At 50.7% G+C, this 18,261-nt stretch overlaps 1 protein-coding gene across 5 annotated transcripts; it reads left to right on the top strand.

Annotated features, from left to right (window-relative positions):
* Nucleotides 1-396: 396 nt before the first annotated feature.
* Nucleotides 397-18,255, top strand: AGBL5 (AGBL carboxypeptidase 5). 5 transcript variants are annotated; one of them, XR_009521479.1, is made up of 16 exons: nucleotides 397-507; nucleotides 1,635-1,895; nucleotides 2,146-2,317; nucleotides 2,639-2,802; nucleotides 3,378-3,555; nucleotides 3,821-3,999; nucleotides 4,401-4,857; nucleotides 5,361-5,530; nucleotides 5,860-5,995; nucleotides 6,647-6,849; nucleotides 7,457-7,671; nucleotides 15,169-15,321; nucleotides 16,405-16,517; nucleotides 16,824-16,870; nucleotides 17,362-17,492; nucleotides 17,867-18,004. XR_009521479.1 is itself a non-coding variant. In XM_060026954.1 (15 exons), the coding sequence occupies exons 2-15, from the start codon at nucleotides 1,681-1,683 to the stop codon at nucleotides 18,036-18,038; spliced, it is 2,598 nt and encodes an 865-aa protein (XP_059882937.1). In that variant the 5' UTR covers nucleotides 397-507; nucleotides 1,635-1,680; the 3' UTR covers nucleotides 18,039-18,255. The 5 variants fall into 5 exon arrangements, 4 of the variants coding, with proteins under 4 accessions (XP_059882937.1, XP_059882936.1, XP_059882939.1 ...); XM_060026954.1 differs by lacking the exon at nucleotides 16,824-16,870 and having other exon boundaries at nucleotides 5,421-5,530; nucleotides 17,867-18,255; XM_060026953.1 differs by lacking the exon at nucleotides 16,824-16,870 and having other exon boundaries at nucleotides 17,867-18,255.
* Nucleotides 18,256-18,261: the final 6 nt, after the last annotated feature.

The raw sequence follows: 18,261 nt of genomic DNA, 5'->3' as shown, positions 1-18,261 counted from the left end.
GGCCCGGGCACTGGAGGATCCCCGAACCGCAAGAGAGTGGCTGAAGCCTGGTGGGTGTTTTGTAATACACAGAGCAGTACCGTAGGCAATTGTTAGCGTCACACACCGTCTTTTTATTTTGCAGGTGAGTCTTTTCCAGTGTCCTTCTTGGTCACTTCGTCTTTTCCTCCTCCCGGTGGGCAGGCCGTTAACCGTCTTCTGAGAAGACGCGGGTGGAACCCTCCCGCCGGGCCCGCAGGTCGAGCCCCCAAATAGTACGGGCTCAGGTACCCGCTAAATGTGCGAGGGAACCCCGGCGTGCTGGCCAATGGCAGCGAGCCTTACTGGGCGGGTAGCCAGCTGTCCCCGCGGCCAATAGGCGTGAGACTTCTTGTTTCCCGGCAGAGCGGGGTCCCGGCACCACGGCGCTCGGGTTTTGTTTGGGCCCTGGGTGGAGGGCCCGGGTGCCGGGGCCCAGGTGGCGCCTCGCTAGCGGGAGAGGGAGCGGGATCACCGGCCCGGAGAGAGGTGAGGGGCTCTGCGTGGAGTGCGGGCCCCGGCCCCGCCCCCTTTTCAGCCCCCCGCGGCCCGGAGCCCCCCTGGAATCCCACCCCGCCCCGCCCCTCGCCCGGGGTGCCCCCGGCCGCACCCCCGCTCCTGTGGCCTCGCCTGTTACCCGCTACGCCCTGCCTTCCTACCCTCCCGCGAGTGTGAGTCCGCCCAGAACCGTCCCAAGCCAACAAACCCCACTCCGGCCGGGACAGTCTCGGTCCTTGTGTGAGGGTCCTTCAGAGTTGTGGGTCGAGAAGCCATCCCCCTGTCCCCAAGTAGGTCTCTATCGGCCACTTGTTTTTTAGGGATGCTCAGAACACCCATTACTAACCCATAACTACCAGGGTAGCTTTTTCAGGGGCTTCACTGCTTACAGGACTGGGGGTGAGGGGGTGGAATAGACCCGTACCCTAACTGGGTTTGAGCTGTAGTCTCCAGGTGAGCAGGTGGCTTCTGACCAGTTTCCTTTGGCTTGGCAAAGGCCACACGTCTAGTTTTCCTCCCTGATAGGTATGGGGTAATAACAAAAAAGTAAGAACCAGCCCTTCCAGGGCTCAGGGGAGCAACAGAAAACTGCCTGGTCAGTACTTGTGAGGACAGAGGAGTGGAGAGAGGAAGCTGCCCATCCAAAGTTAGAAACTTGGTTCTCTCCACTCTGCTCTTCTCCAGAGTAGGGAGCCAGTCTGGGAACCAGAGATCCAGAATGGCCCATCTCTCAAGATGGCCACATGTGGTGGTGGGTGTGTCTTGGCTAGGTTTGGGCAATCTGACCTCTCTAGCTTCTGTAATCTTTGGGCTGCAAAGAAACTTAGAGTCTAGTGTTTCTCAGCATACTTAAGCCACTGAGTATTTCATTTTGGAATCGCCAAGCTGTGGTAAAATTGGGTCCTTTGAGGTCAGTTATAACCCTTAGTGTGGGGACAGAATACTGCTTATTCTTGGCCTTTGCTGGAACCCCACTTCTACCCTTTTTTTTTAAGGCGGAGAGAGACTCTTGTTTCTTAGGGCACTCCCTAAGAGCAGCTCTCATTCACCCAGAGATACTCAAAGAACATGTTTTCATTTTTCTTCCCTCTCCTCCCTACCCCACCATTTTTCCCCAGTTCTCAGGGCCTGAGTGGGGCAGGAGGATGCTTTCCCAGCCCCACCATGGAGCTGCGCTGTGGGGGATTGCTGTTCAGTTCTCGCTTTGATTCAGGGAACCTAGCCCACGTGGAGAAGGTGGAATCTGTGTCTAGTGATGGGGAAGGAGTAGTGGGTGGTGCCTCGGCCTCCACCAGCAGCATTGCCTCTTCCCCTGACTATGAGTTCAACGTGTGGACCCGACCAGACTGTGCTGAAACAGAATTCGAGAATGGGAACAGGTAAGAGGAGAGTAATGGAGGGTGGAAGAAGGAAGAGAGGCTGACCCCGCACCCGTGCTTCAGTTAGCCCTTTGACTGAGAGTTCGTGCCAGCACACTACCCTTCCCCTCCCACTCCCCCTTCCTCTCCCTCCCTCCCTCTCTCCCTACCAAGTAGCCCTTTCCCAGTTTGGCTTGCTCCAGCTCTCCCACATAGCTCCTCTCCAACCCTCCCATGTAGAATGACCTGTCTCTCCTACTCTGGCCCTCAGGTCATGGTTCTACTTCAGTGTCCGGGGAGGAACTCCAGGGAAACTCATCAAGATCAACGTCATGAACATGAACAAGCAAAGCAAGCTGTATTCCCAGGGCATGGCCCCCTTTGTGCGCACACTGCCCACCCGGCCACGCTGGGAACGCATTCGAGACCGGCCCACCTTTGAGGTAAGTTCCCCATGAGGAGGATAGACGGACTTGGGTGCTAAAGCAGATGAGGAAAAGGAAAGAGGAGTCCCTTCGATACAGCGTGCTAGGCAGGCGGGACACCAGGTTTTGGTACCAGCGTCCCTCTGGCGCCAGCTGGAGTCCAAGATAAGCCCCTGCCTCGGGAAGCCTAGAAGGATCTGGCTGTCACGTGGAGTTTCAGAGGGAGGGACGTTGGTAAAAGTGATGAGGGTGTGAGGTCAGTTCCTGGTGACCCCAGTAGGATCTTAGTTCTGACGCCGATGGCATGTTGCCCCTCTCTCTTCCTCCTCTGCTCCTCAGATGACAGAGACGCAGTTTGTGTTATCCTTTGTTCACCGTTTCGTGGAAAGCCGTGGGGCCACCACCTTCTTCGCCTTCTGCTACCCCTTCTCCTACAGTGACTGCCAGGATTTGCTAAACCAGCTGGACCAGCGCTTTCTGGAGAACCACCCTACCCATAGCAGGTGCCAGCCGCATTCTTACTCCTGTCATGCAGTCCTGGACCACACAGCACCTCTGCTACTCCTGGAACTTGCCCTAAGAGCCCTGAAACAAAACCTCATCTGTTCTTTTCTCTGTACAGAATGTGGGATTTGGGGTACCTTTGACAGATGTTTCTGTGTGACCTTGATCTTGGCATTACCACCGCTCCACTCCACTTGTCCACCTGCCTACTTCAAGCCTCTTAGCATCCTAGCTCCCCTCAGTTTCCCAGAGTTGCGCCAGCGCTGCCATCGCTCAGCACACACTTGTTCTCCTGCCCCAGCAGAGGCCAACTCTCTGTGTCTATGCAAAGTAGTCTATCCTAGGGCACCATAAACCGGGGAAAAAAACAGTAAGTTCATCCTGTCCTGTTCCCTGCATTCTGGCAACGCAGACCCACCCAAATCCTCAGCCTCATTTAAAACTGTGAGGGACTGTAAGGCCCCAAAGGCTAGGGTGAAGTACCAGATCCCACAAATCCTGGGCTCGTGACAAGGCCCACCTGTTGGTAGGACTGCAGGGACTTCTCCTGGCTTAACGACCTGTACCTCTACAGCCCCCTAGATACCATCTATTACCACCGGGAGACCCTTTGCTACTCTCTGGATGGACTGCGTGTAGATCTGCTAACGATCAGTTCCTGCCATGGGCTTCGAGAAGATCGAGAGCCCCGCCTAGAGCAGCTATTTCCTGATGCCAGCACACCCCGACCATTCCGTTTCACAGGCAAGAGGGTGAGTAGAAATAGCATAAAGGTAGTACCTTGGCCTTTGCCCAGCTCCAGGCACTGCTGGTAGCTTAAGGCCATGTTATTCCGCAGCCCCGTGGACACGGCCTCAGCCTGCATTCCGAGGCAAGTGTGACGGCTCCTACTTCATTTGCAGACTCAGCCAGCTGGAAGTCCAGTGGCTGCTTCCACCTCATCCCACCACTATCCCCACATGATGACCGCGGAATATAGAGCAACTGACCTAATAACTGCTCTCCTCTCCACCTCAGATATTCTTCCTAAGCAGCAGGGTACACCCTGGGGAGACTCCATCTAGCTTTGTCTTCAATGGCTTTCTGGACTTCATCCTTCGACCTGACGATCCTCGGGCCCAAACCCTACGTCGCCTCTTTGTCTTTAAGCTGATTCCCATGTTAAACCCCGATGGCGTACTCCGGGGCCACTACCGGTAAGCAGCGTCCCCAGCCCGCCTGGATTGTTCCCAGTCCCCTCACGCCCTGCATCTCAGTGGAAGACTCTCATGTAACGTCTGTGTTCCCAGTCCTCTGGCACCCTAACAAGGGCAGGTTCATGTGATCATCCAGTGACCTGAGAAGGAGTGTCCCATCTAGTGGCACTCTCTAGGAGAAGAGCCGGAATGCCCAGGTCCAGCTGAGCCGAGGGAGCTGTCTTTTAGGGTTCTGTGGGAGGGCTGACAGCTGGCCACAGAGGGGGCCTGCCTCAGTTCTTTCTTTCCTAACGCACTCTCAGCCTCTCGTGTCACAAGTCAAGTCTCCTTTTCATCTACTCTAGTGTCTCCTTCGCTGGCCCAGCCCTCTAGACCCTGCTTTGGTCCTTGTTTCTCTACAGCACAGACTCGCGTGGAGTGAATCTGAACCGTCAGTACCTGAAGCCTGATGCAGTCCTGCACCCAGCCGTCTACGGGGCTAAAGCTGTGCTTCTCTACCACCACGTGCACTCCCGTCTGAACTCCCAGAGTCCCTCTGAGCACCAGCGCAGTCCCCATCTCCCTCCTGATGCTCCCCTTTCTGACCTTGAGAAAGCCAACAATCTCCGAAATGAAGCTCGCCTTGGGCACTCACCTGACGGGGGGAGCCCTGAGGCCTGGACACAGACCGAGCCAGCAGAGCCGAAGCACCACAGCGTGTGGATTATGCCACAGCAGTCCACTGAGGCTGAGCATCCAGACCCCGACACCATCCCCCCCAAAGAGAGTGGTGTTGCTTACTACGTGGACCTGCATGGACATGCTTCTAAAAGGGGCTGCTTCATGTATGGAAACAGCTTTAGTGACGAGAACACCCAGGTAGGAATCCACAGGTGGTCATGTGAGTGTGGGACGTGTTGCAGGTTAGGAAATAAAGGTCAGGCCACAAATGGAGGGAAGGGGGCCTTCTGGCAGGAAAGCCTGGGGCTGCAAGAGGTACACTATCCTGAGCGAGCTCCAGAGAGCCAAGAAGGGGCAGCACTGGGCCCCTCACGTCTCAGTCGTTACGTCATGACCTCTGAATGAGGGTCAAGCCGTCGGCATCCTAGTCTTTTCTAGGGTTTGGGAAACCAGGGGAGGAGGAGAATTTCGCATTATTGGAGAGAAGAAAGGCTTAAAAAGAGGTAGAATCGTACCTTTCCAACACCTAGAAATATTGTCAAACATTCAGTGAGAATTTATCAACACTGAGTACTGCCGATGGTTCGGAAGGTGTCTGCTGTGTTTAAGGCACGTGGCCGCATGCTTGGCATCTCTTCCTTGTCCGAATCCCTTCTTGCTCTGTCTCTCCTTCTGAGTTGCCTTTTTCCTCGCCCAAACAGGTGGAAAATATGCTGTATCCAAAGCTCATCTCCTTGAACTCAGCCCACTTTGACTTCCAGGGCTGCAATTTCTCAGAGAAGAACATGTATGCCCGAGACCGCAGAGATGGCCAGTCTAAAGAGGGAAGCGGCCGGGTTGCAATCTACAAAGCCTCAGGGATAATCCACAGGTTGGGTGGAAATTGAGATACAGTTGATGAAGTAGCTTCCCAAAGAAGACAGTACCCAGTCGAGGGCGCTCAAGGGGCAGGGGTAGCCGAAGTCTTCTCCAAGGACAGATTCACAACTAGTGTTCTTGTCTTTAGTCTGGGACACTAAAGGTCCCTTTTGGGGACCTTCTTAGGTACATAATAAAGCGCCAAGGTCAATTTCTAGTTGCTCGGGATTAGCACTTTCTATTTGTGTATATTTTTTCCCAAATGATTGTCTCATAGACCGCCTAGGCTGTCCCCCTGTGGTTCTGTCCAGATTCTGTCTGATAAATGTCTCTGTGTCTTAGCTACACACTTGAATGCAACTACAACACTGGACGCTCAGTAAACAGTATCCCTGCCGCCTGCCATGACAACGGACGTGCCAGCCCCCCTCCCCTGCCGGCCTTCCCCTCCAGATACACTGTGGAACAGTTTGAGCAGGTATGCATGCAGGGGATGAGTGGGGAAAAGGGAAACCGCAAAGTCTGGAAAGGCCCTCACTCTTGCTACCTGACTCTAAGGTCCTCTGAGGACAGGCGCACCACTATCGCTGCCTCATCTCTCAACCACTGTGGTTGGCTTCCTCGGTTAACAGGCGCAGGCCTCTGACTGTAAGAGTACTGAGAGGATGAGTGCGCACTATTCTGACCTCCCCCCAGCCCCGCCATAGAGAACCCCTGAGCTTGTCTTCCTCCTTCTATTGCATTTGTTCACTACTGACCTAAAAGTACCCCCTCTGCAGAGGTACCTGACGATCCTGGTGTCCTAGGGCACACAAGAGGTGTAGAAAGAGCTGTGGGTTATAGAAGAGATCCCAGTGCCTTCTCCTGCTGGGAGAACTCCTGCCTGGTGCCAGCCAGAAAGCCCACCTGCCCCTGCTCGTAATGGATGAGGGCCCCAGATGGGCAGCAGTTTAGGGAATAGCTCTAAATCCACTTGGGATAAACAGCCTGAGCACAAAAGTTGGGATACTCATTGAGCAAACGTGAGGCCGGCCTCTCCTTCCCTTCCACTGTGCTGTGCACCCCAAACCAACACAGCACCCTAGGTTGGAAGACCAAGACACTGAGCCAAACCAGACTCTCCCCACAGGTGGGACGAGCTATGGCCATTGCAGCTCTGGACATGGCAGAATGCAATCCATGGCCCCGAATTGTGCTGTCAGAGCATAACAGCCTCACGAACCTCCGGGCCTGGATGCTAAAACACGTGCGCAGCAGTCGAGGCCTGAGCACTACTGTGAACACGGGTGTCAACAAGAAGAGAGGCTCTCGAACTCCACCCAAAAGTAACAAGTAAGGCCAGCAGGGTGGAAGGGAGAAAAGCTGTGAAAGTGGAACAGGGCTCTAGAGCGAGGAGTTCCAAGGAACTTGTGTGATTCCCAACTTCCAGAAGGGCCACATGGTGAATATTTCCAGGGTAAACTTAAATTAGTAATATCAGTGTATTTTTTGGAGAATGGGATCCTCTTCCCTTTTACCTGGAGCTGCATACTTCCCAGATATCTGAAAAGCAGGCTAGGGGATTCCCTGCTCCAGAGCCCTGCACAAATCAAATACAGTTAGGGTGCGGGTGGGGGCAAAGCTCAGCTTCCAGTGGTTGTGAATGACTGAGGGGTCCAAGGGCAGCACCAAGGCATTAAAGGGGAATTCGCTGGGAGTTAAAGCTGCCCAGGGACAGCCCTTATGGCTCTTAGTGTATTGTCTGCAGGAGCGCGTTATGTGTGAACAGGGGCTCCCAGGCATCCTGAGATGCCCCAGGTTAGGTACCTTATCCATGGACGTAAATCCCTCCCTGTGCCTTTTCATTCCAGAGGTGATGCTTTACTGAGCATCAGACCATGGGGAAAGACTTGCAACAACCTCCCTGGCCCAGGGTTAACTGGCGTCTGCTTCTTTGCAGTGGGCTGCCTGTTTCCTGCTCTGAAAATACCTTGAGCTGCACGCGAAGTTTTAGCACTGGCACAAGTGCTGGTGGTAGCAGCAGCAGTCAACAAAATTCTCCACAGATGAAGAACTCCCTCAGCTTTCCTTTTCATGGCAGCCGGCCTGCAGGGCTGCCAGGCCTGGGCTCCAGCACCCAAAAGGTCAGCCACCGGGTGCTGGGCCCCGTCAGAGGTAAGCTAGTCTGGGAGCCCCTGCAACAGGTGTTCACTTGTTTGGGGCATTGCTGGGGGAAGTGAGAGCTTGAAGATACACACTTGGCCTGGGACCAAGGGGTGAATCAATAAAATTAGTATATAGCAGAATCTACAGCCTCTTCTGCGACCTTGGTGTTCCCTGCGGCACGAGCTCCAGACGGTACCGTATATGGCATAGGCGGGAGTCCGCGGTATCTGGGTCTCAGCAACTGCTGGGAGGCAGGAAAGTTTCCAAGGAAGAAACACTGGCTAGAGCAGGGTCACACTGAGACATGGAGCCTCCACGTCAAGGACAGGGTCGGTCTTGTTGGGAGCAACATAAGGAGATGTCCTCACAATCCAAATCGCAGCACCATACAAAGACGGAGAATCCTCTCCAGGGTCTCTATGGGCTGAAATTGTTCCTAGCTTCAGAGCCTGTTCAGAAAGTGTTATCAGAAGGATGCCAGCTCTTCCAAAGAAAAATGGAACAACTACAGACAGCTCCTGTTCTAGGCTTACAAAGCAACAGTCTAGCCCCTTCCAGCAGTGGTCACAAGTGCTCAGCTGTGCCCCTGGGTTTGGCCAAGGAGACCCTGCTTGATACAAGATAAGAGATTCTGGGTCACAGTGTAGCCCCAAAACAGGTGGGCCTTCAGGGAAGAAGAGGAAGGGAATCCAGAGCCGTTCCTCGGGAGTGACCTGGACTGTAGTAGGGAGACAGTTGCCGGGCCACTTCTGGAAAACACTAAATCAAAAATCAACATTGTATGTGGCTTCTGGGCTACAGCAATCTTGCCAGAGTATGGAGGCTTAAACGCTAGAACTAAGCTTTGCTGGTCTTCAAGCTGCACTCGTCCTCGTTAGCACTTCCCTGCTACTCAGCTTGCAACAGAGTTTTCGGTGCAGAGCAGAAACATGCACTGGGGTCAGTGGCTGTGGAAATCTGACTACTAGTTAGAGCAGCCACAGGAGAGAGCGCAGCGGGCCTTACCAGCTTTGACCAGTAAGATGTTCTACCCCTGAGAAGCTCCATAGTTACCTCTGCTTATGTTCCAAGCCCCACTCTTAGAGTCTGTCTTCATTGGGAAAGGACACTTTTGCACACTGTTTGATAGAAGGAGAGTATTAAAGCAATAATAATGCCTTATATTTAAATAGCATTAAACAGTGAACAACAAAAAAACAGTATCGCATATTTATTTCATTTAATCCTCACAAAGACTCTGTGGGATAGGTGGTATTTCCACTTTCCTGATGAGGAGACTGAGGGTGTTTAAGGGTAACTCGTCCAAGGTTGCGCAGCTATGAAGTGGCAGTTACTCAAATTTAGTCCTTTCGTGCTCCAGTCTACTTGAGTTTCCCACCTTAAATCTGGACATTTCTTCTTCTTTTAATTTCTTTTCCTTTTAACTCATAGAAGGAGTATTGGCACCATAAATTCTCCTTCCCTGATTACAAAAGGGAAATAGCAAAGAGCCTTTTCTAGGTCCCCACTGGAGGATTCTAGGCAGTTTTTAGTCAATATTTTATTAACATCTTCCCTGCTCCCCCCCCACCAAATGCAGAGTGTTGTATTAAGCTCCTTGAGTGAGAGACATGTATTCTGTTTATTTGTTACTTCCCCCAAATAACTAATAGAAAATAGGCATAGTCAGTACAAAGTAATTCCTGGTTGACTGACTTGAAACTTTATGGGGGACACAGGGCAGTAAACACAACATAAAAGCACACACTCATTATAAACATACAGGGAACATGGGGAGCCACTGTGGTAGATAAACACAAGAGTAATCACCCAAAGAATGATCAGTTGAGAAATGGTTTTGAAGAACGGGTGGTGGTGTATGGTTTTAACAAAAACATTCCAGAGATAACAGTGATAGCCAGGACCAGAGCTGCCTCGTAGAGAGGGCCACAGGCAGGCGCGCTAGCTGGTTCGAAGGGCCAAGCCCTGCCCGTGGGAATCAGGAAGGCAGGTGGGAGGAAGAAGCCGGAATGTCTTGAAAACAAAGATTATGAGTTAACAAGACATATGGCAACGACTGTGTTTCTGAGAATGACGGGAACAAAAGATTTAAGAGAGCCATCTGTGAACTGTTTATATATAAATCAAGCAGGGATGGGGAGGTGGGATCCTTGCAGTAGTTTATACATGAGATAACTAGTGCCTATACCAGGGTCTATGAATGTACATACTAGAAATAGAAGTGGCAGGATTCAGTGGTGGTGGAAGAGAGACAAACTAAGAGAGCTTCATGGCTACAAGCTAAAGGAAAATGTCATGATGACAGTAAGACATTGTTGGAAGCCAAGTGCTGAGTTTATCTATTTTAGACATGCTTGGATGTCATGGGCTAGCTATATGGAGATGACCCACAGGCATAAAAAGGGCCAAACTGTAGAAAAGGTGACATCAGGGTTGGATCTAAGAGTCATCCACGTACAGGTGAAACCAAGTGAGAAGCCATGTTCCCCCAGGTAAATGAACTTAAAAGCAGAAAGAGAGCTGGTCTGAGTACCAAGACACCCTAGGGACTTGCATAAATATTTGTAAGAACTAAGAAACTATGTCTCTAAGGTCAGGGGGTCAAGAAGGTTCCTAATACCACCAAACAGGAATACTGTAAGGAGCTGAAAGATCAGGTCTAGGAATCTTGACTCCTTTTCTCCTGAGCATCTGCTGGTGCTACAGTTTTACCACTTCATCTCAAGTCCCTGTAAGACTCCAGGATGGGAGACTGGCCCTGGCCTGGGCTAGGGACTTGTGATGCAGCTGTGGTATGTGGACACGGCATCTTCAACTAACCCTTAGAAAAACTTCTTCATTTTGTTTGTGTGATTTATCCTATGCTGTAGCTTTGTGACATTTCCTGGTTCCACACATCTGGCCCCTGGGCCTTTGCCACATCTGGGCATACTTTGTTTTCCGAGATAGGAAGAACACGACCCTCATATCTCTATAACTATAAAAGCAGCTATAAATATACTTTCCAAATCCCAAAACGGGGATTGCGTTGACAAGGTTTTTTTTTTCTGACTTACCAACTTATTTATAAGAAAATTCCCACTAATGTATAAAAATTTTATCACATTTAACCGTACGTTTAACTGACTATCCTTTATTGGCCAGAACAGAACATGAGATTGGGCTACCCAGAAAATTTCAGAAAAGATCTAGGTAGCCCAGCCAGAAGCTTAGGCTAGAATCAGGGAACTAGTCTGGCAGGGTCTGTCCTCGGAGGCTGGGGGATGACATTTTAGAAGCCAAAAAGTAGCCAACTTGGGGTGAGCAGGAATGTTGCTGGGGCAGGAGGCTGGAAGAGCCTGAGTAAGCCTTGCCTCCCAGCGCCCCTGACCATAGTGCCAGGATCTTCCTTACCTCGTTCTCCCCCTGCTGCAAAATAGGTCCCGAGAACTGCCTTCCCAGACCCATGGTCACATCCCTGACCACGGGGCTCAGAGCGCAGAGGGCACTGTCCACAGCTGCCACCGAGGAGCAGGAGGGAGAGCTCACTGGGGAACAGCTAACGTAACAGCTAAAGTGTGCGATTTCCTGGTGCACGAGCAGATGCAGACAGCTCGGAGGAGGACCTGCTGAGGAGGGGGTGGATAGTAAACGGGCTCCTCCTTCTGTTGCCTATGTATTGATGAAAACAGGGCTCGAACTAGAGGGAAGCCAGTGAGGTGCCTAGGACACATGATTTAAGAAGGCACTCGCTCTCAGGGTCAGGCAAGGGCCTCCTTAAACTATGCACTCTAGGCGCCTCACTCGCTTCATACTAGTCCTGGCCCTGGATTCAAGCAAGTCTCACTCAATAGCTTAAACTTATTCCCTAGCCCTCCACCCTACCGGGCGGGATACTGGTGTAAAAGACAAGGGACTTAAGTGTAAAGCGGGGAGCCTTCAGCCATCAGCCCACCATGGCCACTCTAGTCCGCCCCAGCTCTGGCACTTAAAGCTGAGGTTACCAGAATTCTCTCCTGGCCTCTGTGATGCCTTGTCTCAGCTGACCAGCAGCTTCTGATAGAGCAGCTAAAGGCCAATGGTGAGTGGAGGCTCCCTTGAAAAGTGAGTCAAAGGACATAGGAAGAGTGCCTCCAGCACCATCATCACTTTTACTTTTTCCCCTGCAAGCGAAAGTTTTGTGTTAAATAGCAGAGTAATAAAACTTATTTGATGGCAGGAAATATCTCCTAACACATCTATTTATTCCCTTAGCACCTAGCACCATGCCTGGCACTTATTAAATGATCTGCAAATATTTGTTGAACAAATAAAAGGCAGGAAGTTGAAGCTGAATGAAGGCTTGTCTCGCCTGTCCACCCCTCACAGGGCATAAATCAGGTCTGCGTTCATCCTAGGGATCCAGTGAGATCTGGGGTGCTACCTGTAGGGACAGTTCTAAAGATGTTTTGGAGGGATGATGCATGACCTAGGCACAGGTTACTCAACTGCCCCTCAAAGTTGCGAGCCCTTAGAACATCCACTCTGACGCATACACTGGTAAGGTGGGTCTGGCTCTATGCCTCTGGCCTCTGCCCCAGGACTGTCCGGCCTCCCAAATGGAACCTAGGGGCTGATTCTCATAAAACACCATCTCACAAGCTCTAGATGTAGAGCTGTTCACATTATCACTTGCATTCAGCCTTAAGGCACTGTTTCTCTAGCTTCGAGCCAAGAAAGAAGAGAGTTGGGGCTCCTCCCTTTAATTCTTGTCACAATGGAGACTGGGTAGGCCTGGATGATACCGGGGCCCAGAAGCCAAAACATGAGAAACTGGGCTGTGTGCTCACGCTGCCAAATTCACAGGCAGCCCCCGAACCTTAAGACAGTCTTCTAAGTGATGACGTGTTACCTTTAAATGCCTTGTACTTTCCAGATCAGGCCTCTCTCCTAAACTAGAACCTGTCTCCTACCCTGAAACTCTCTTTAGGGGCACGATTCCTGAGTTGTATCCTTAATATCTTTCCTTTGATCCTTACATTTCACATTGGCATTTTTTATATCATTTGCCTGTTTTGCTTTGTATCTTTTTTTTTTTTACATCTTTATTGGAGTATAATTGCTTTACAATGGTGTGTTAGTTTCTGCTTTATAATAAAGTGAATCAGTTATACATATACATGTTCCCATATCTCTTCCCTCTTGCGTCTCCCTCCCTCGCTTTGTATCTTCTTAAGTGCCACTCAGTTCCTTACTAGAACCTACAAATGTCCCAGAGGCCTTCACTCAATTTCTAGCCTGCTCTCTTATCCTTCCTTGGGGTGGGGTGAGGCTTCATCCCTTAACATGGTTTCAACATCCTTCTGTGTATAGATATTTCTCAGATCATCTATTTCCTGCTATTTCCCCCTCTGTCATTAAAGTTCGTTATTTCTGCCTACTGTGCACTATCAATCACTTGACATCATCTTGACATCCCTGTTTTAATCAAAGAATTACCCAGGTCTAGGCTCTACAGTGTCTCTAAGTCATTGGTGGTGGGTAATGTTTCGAGTTATGTGACTGTGGCCATGAGTCTGACTTCGGTTGTTTTGTTGGCATCACTGTGCCAACTCTCACTAGGTCTGGTTGTTTTTGACTCCTGTCTGTGGTCTTAGACTCTAATTGGTACCCAGCATCTTGGCAAACTCCTCAAAGCTAGAGTAGCTTCCATCCTGAGATCTCTCCCTTTCTTCTCGTCCTTATTCATACGAGTATCAGTTTTTTTAAATTTGGTTTGGGACCTTCCAGAAGTAGCCTTGTCACTGCTAGTGTAGCTAGACAAGGTAAAGTTACTGTCACCTGCTTCCTACTTTAGGGCCTTTTCACATGTAACACATGTTGCTTTGTTAGAAGTCAACTGGCATCTGGAACTACCATCGAATTCAGCTCCACAAAGGTTAACAGCTCATTCCGTTTGAGAGCATTTGGTACCTGCTGTCCCCCTGTGATAAGGAAGGACCTGCCAAGCCTGAGAATCTCCCTACCTCACCATCTACCCCACTGGGACCCCACCTTTCAGAATCCGTAGCAGTGAGGCTCTAGCTACAAAGAAGGGACCAAGAGAGCTGCCCCACAGAGTATAACCATATGCCCTTAGACAGGGATTGTTGAGCCAGCTTACGGTCTACAGTGGGTGTCTGCTATCCAGGTAAACAACATGTTTATTAAGGTCTCTGGTTTTCCAGGCAGTACTTTACAGGCACTGGGATGTACAGTATTAGAAAAGACAAGGTCTCTACCCTCAAGAGACTCAAGTTCCAATTAGAATATTAGCTAACATTTATTGAGCACTTACCATGTGCCAGGCAGTATTAAGTACTTTACATGTACTAATATTTAGTTAAGGAGACAGAAACCATAAAAAATTACTAGCCAAGTGAACAAAGGACAATGAAAGAGAAGAATTAATCCTACTGTTAATGGTCAGCGAGGATTCATAGAGGTGACATTTGAGATCGGACATATAAGATGTCCAAAGTTTCACTAGAAGAGGAAACAGACTTTGCAGAGGAACCACATAGTTAGTAGCCCTAGAGGCTATAGCAGAGGGTGTGAAGGATCAAGTCAGCATCCTACTAAGGATGTGTAGACTGGACCCACAGTGGGCGGGGCTCTGAATGCCACGTTAAAAAGTTTAGACTTTATCCTTTAAAAGACCTTCAGTATCTCTCCCTTGCCTGAGCCAAAATGACTTGATCAGGTCTGTATTTTAGAAGAATAATTTCTGGCATCTGTGTGAAGGATGGATTGTAAAAGGGAAGAGACTCAAGCTGGGGAGGCCAGTGGGGAATTTTTTTCAAAAGCCTGGATGAGAGATAAAGACCTGTATCTGGATGCTGGCAATGGCAAGGGTGAATAAAGGAGGAATTCCAGTGAAGGCAGAGGGAGAATTGTCCAGATTTGGGTTAAACACAAATCTAAATGTGAGGGAGGAGTCGCAAGAGGAAACAAGGTTTCTAGCAGATTTTTCACCAAGATAGGGAGAACAAAAGGAAGGAGGGGAGAAAATGAGTTTTGTTTGGGTCATGAGAGACTGCCAGGTAGGAACGATCAGTAGACAATCAGAACTGCAGTTCAGGAAAAAAAGGGCAAGAGGGAGACTTGGGAGTTTTGAGTACATAGAGCAGGAGAGAACCAAGGCTAAAATGGTGGGGGACACTGACATTTAGGGGCAGGACAAGTAGTTGAAAAGGGGCGGTTAGGGGGGAAGAGGAGAACCTAGGAAAGCCAAGCTCAATAACTTCTTTGCCAGAAGAATGAACTGGTGGGTGAGTAGGCTGGTTAGCTCCAGAGAGGTGAAGTAGGATGAGGGCTGGATGAAAACTGGAGAGCTGGAATAAATTATTAGTTCTTTCTACCCATCTTAGACTTACTTCAGAAGAGGGATGCTGGTGTGATGACAAGCTTGAAAACAGGCATCTGCTGACAAGGGAAGGCCAATGGGGCAGGGGAGTGACAATGCCTCACTTATTTGCCCTTTTATCTGCTTGTGTCCCTTCCACTCAGAGCCCCGAAGCCAGGACAGGAGACGGCGGCAGCAGCCACTGACCCATCACCCTACTTCAAGCAGCCCGGCCCCGTCCCCAACTCCTGTTAGTTCTAACACAGCCTCTTTACACATGGGCTCCTGCCTACTGCCCAACTCACTCGGCACATCAGGTCTGTACCCACCGCCCCTGAAATCTGGGTTGGCCAACCTCCTTCCTTCCCTACCTCCCAGGGCATAGGCCAGACTCCTGACTAGGCTTGAAGAAATCCCTCCAGCTCTGCTGCCATGTGACCTGGACCTCATTCCTGACTTGATGTAATACAGGCCACTCCAGACCAGGGGCACCAGTTATCCTCCTGGATTATCCTAAATCCCTAACATCAATGCCCTTGTACAGGAGGCTGGAGTTTAGTGAACATCTTTGTGTAATAAAATAACAGTTACCACTTACTGAGCGTTTACTATGTGGCAGGCACTGCTCTAAGCACATTATCTCATTTAATCCTTATTTTTACAGTTGAGGAACCTGAGGACTTTTCCTACCTGCTATTTATTCAAGCTCCCTGACTCCAGGAGCTGGGCAACTTAGACAAAACTGAAGAATGAAAAAAGCATAGGCCTTTCACCTGTCACCACCGCAAATGTTGTGTGACCATATCATCCACAAAGAGCCTAGACCGTCTGCTCTCCTTTTAAGTTATAGACCCAGCCGTGTAAAGCACTGGATGGGGATGATTTCTAAAACTTCAGCCTAACATCTCCTACCTCCCTCAGAGCCCACTACTCCCAACCTGTTAACTCTCTTCGACGGGTAACCCTGAATCCACCAGTCTTGGGTACTGACGACTTGATCCTTAAATGCTTGCACATATGACTGGGATAACTCTAAGGTCTATAAATTCATAGTAGTTCAGTTGAGTGGGTTCTGATTCAAGCTCAAGTTACTGTTCTACCCCTCGGACCAGACTAGAGCGTGACGTGCTTCTGAACCAGCGGCGATTTTGCCAGGCAGCGGACATTTTTCTGGAGATGTTTGGTTGTTACAGTGGGGAGGAGGCAGGGGAAGAAATGGCATCTGCTGAGCAGAGGCCAGAGATGCTGCTAAACATCCTGAAATACACAAGGCAGCCGCCCACAACAAAGAATTATCCAGCCCAAAATGTCAATATTGCCAATACTGAGAAACTCTGATCTAAAGGAAGTTACCTCTTCTCCGTGGCCCCATCCTGATATCAGTTTCTTTTGTTCCCTAGGGAGTAGCTGCTCATTCCTACCCTCAGGGGACAAACCAGAGGCTGTCATGGTGATTGGGAAAGGCCTGCTGGGGGCTGGACCTCGGATCCCCTGTATCAGGACCCGACTACAGGTAACATTTTTGGGTCTTCCCCAGTCCCCAGCATAGCGACTCTTGCAGAGCCCAGCAAGGCGCTGTTCACCTGGGTAGTGGGAGGGAAAATGCCCAGCACTGCTTTACACCCTCTCCCCACAACCACAGCAGAGAGCTGCTCTGATGCCTGAGTGCCTGTCTGTCCGGTGCTGCACCCCCGTCCCCTTCAGCCAGGTCTCTTGCTTGCTTCCAATCCCAGTATCCCTGCCAGACATACCCTAACCTCAGCCTGCTAGCTTTGGCTTTGCCTGCCCCTGCCTTAGCTTCTCCTCTCTTTCTGCCCAGACCTGCCCGAGGAGAGTTCCCGCCAGGAGGGGTCCCGGATTCCCCAGGTAACACATCTGGTTGCTGCTCCTAGGAACAGCTGTGCCACCAACTCCGATTCACTCCAGATCCCCATGCTAGGCTGACTGAAGTTAGGTGTAGGCAGAAGCTGACTGAACAGGTGAAGCTTAAGCTGCTCTGGCAGGGGCTGAGGCAATGAAGGCTCTGAGGCAGACCCACTAATCCTCCAACATCTTTCCACACCGTGCTTCTCTACTCAGCCAGATCTTGACCGTGGTATAAACATGAAGGTTAAATGCTGGACCCTTCTGACTCCCCTAGTTAAGCTTGGAATGTATAGTCATAGACTGAACCCAAGAGTTTTCTAGCTATTATCCTGCCCTACCTTCTCAGCTAGGAACAGTGCCCAGGAACTCAAGGTCCCAGTACCCGTGTTGACACCCATACTACACTCATACGTGTGGATACTAGAAGGAAACCTAGAAGCAAAAAGTTCATGGAAGAATCCAGCCTCATAGCCTACCCCCTGTCCACACAGGCTAGGCCCAGGTTGGGCCGGGGCTCACCGCCGACTCGCAGAGGGATGAGAGGCTCTTCGGGCCCCACGTCCCCTACCCCCCGGAGCAGGGAGAGCAGTGAGCCAGAGCCGGGACCCTGCTCCATACCACGGTGAGCACCAGGGTGCAACGCTTCACCCCACCTCTCACTTCTATCCCCTTATTCCCATCTCTGCCATTCAAGATCATTTTCTTCCTTCCCTTCTCCCTTTGACCCCCGAAAGACTAAATGTACCTTCATTAAGAACCTAGTCCCTGACTTTTTTCCCCATCATGCTGTCCGTCTTCACTCCAACAGACAAGAGAACAACTTCTAGTTAGGCCTAAGGAGCAGGCTGGTCAGACCATTCCTGTCAGACCACTGTGCAGTGCTCAACCTGCCTATCCTCACCCACCTTGCCTCTCTCACCTCCCAGCCCCTGGCTGAAAGACCAGAAGAAGGGCGGAGTTTTCACAACCCTGACTCCTCTCTCTTCTCTGTTGCAGGCTGCCTCAGGCTGGGCCCCCACGGCCCTGCTCTGCCCCTGCCTTTTCTCCTATTTCCCGTAGTCTGTCTGACTCCCAGTCCCGGATTTGTTACAGTGGGGGGCCCTTGGGCCAAACTGAGGTTTGTTTTGTCCCTAAATCTCCTCCACTCACTGTTTCTCCTCGGGTCTGAGGCCTTGACCTTCACGCCCAGCACATGACCTGGAGATGGGGAACACAGTGAGAAATGTGCTAGTCCCCTTTCTCAGCTCCTGATTCCATGTGACAATTATAACTCCTTGGAACGCCAGCCACACTGTTCTGAGACACAGCAGAGCATCACCTTGAGACAGGACAAAGCAGGGACCTGCCACCCCTTCCCTCCCTCCACAGCACACGATTTTGGGACCACAAAA

This window comes from Delphinus delphis, chromosome 12 (assembly GCF_949987515.2).
Source record: "Delphinus delphis chromosome 12, mDelDel1.2, whole genome shotgun sequence".
In the NCBI taxonomy this organism is placed as follows: Eukaryota; Metazoa; Chordata; class Mammalia; order Artiodactyla; family Delphinidae; genus Delphinus; species Delphinus delphis.
This window is presented reverse-complemented; position numbering and strand designations above follow the sequence as displayed.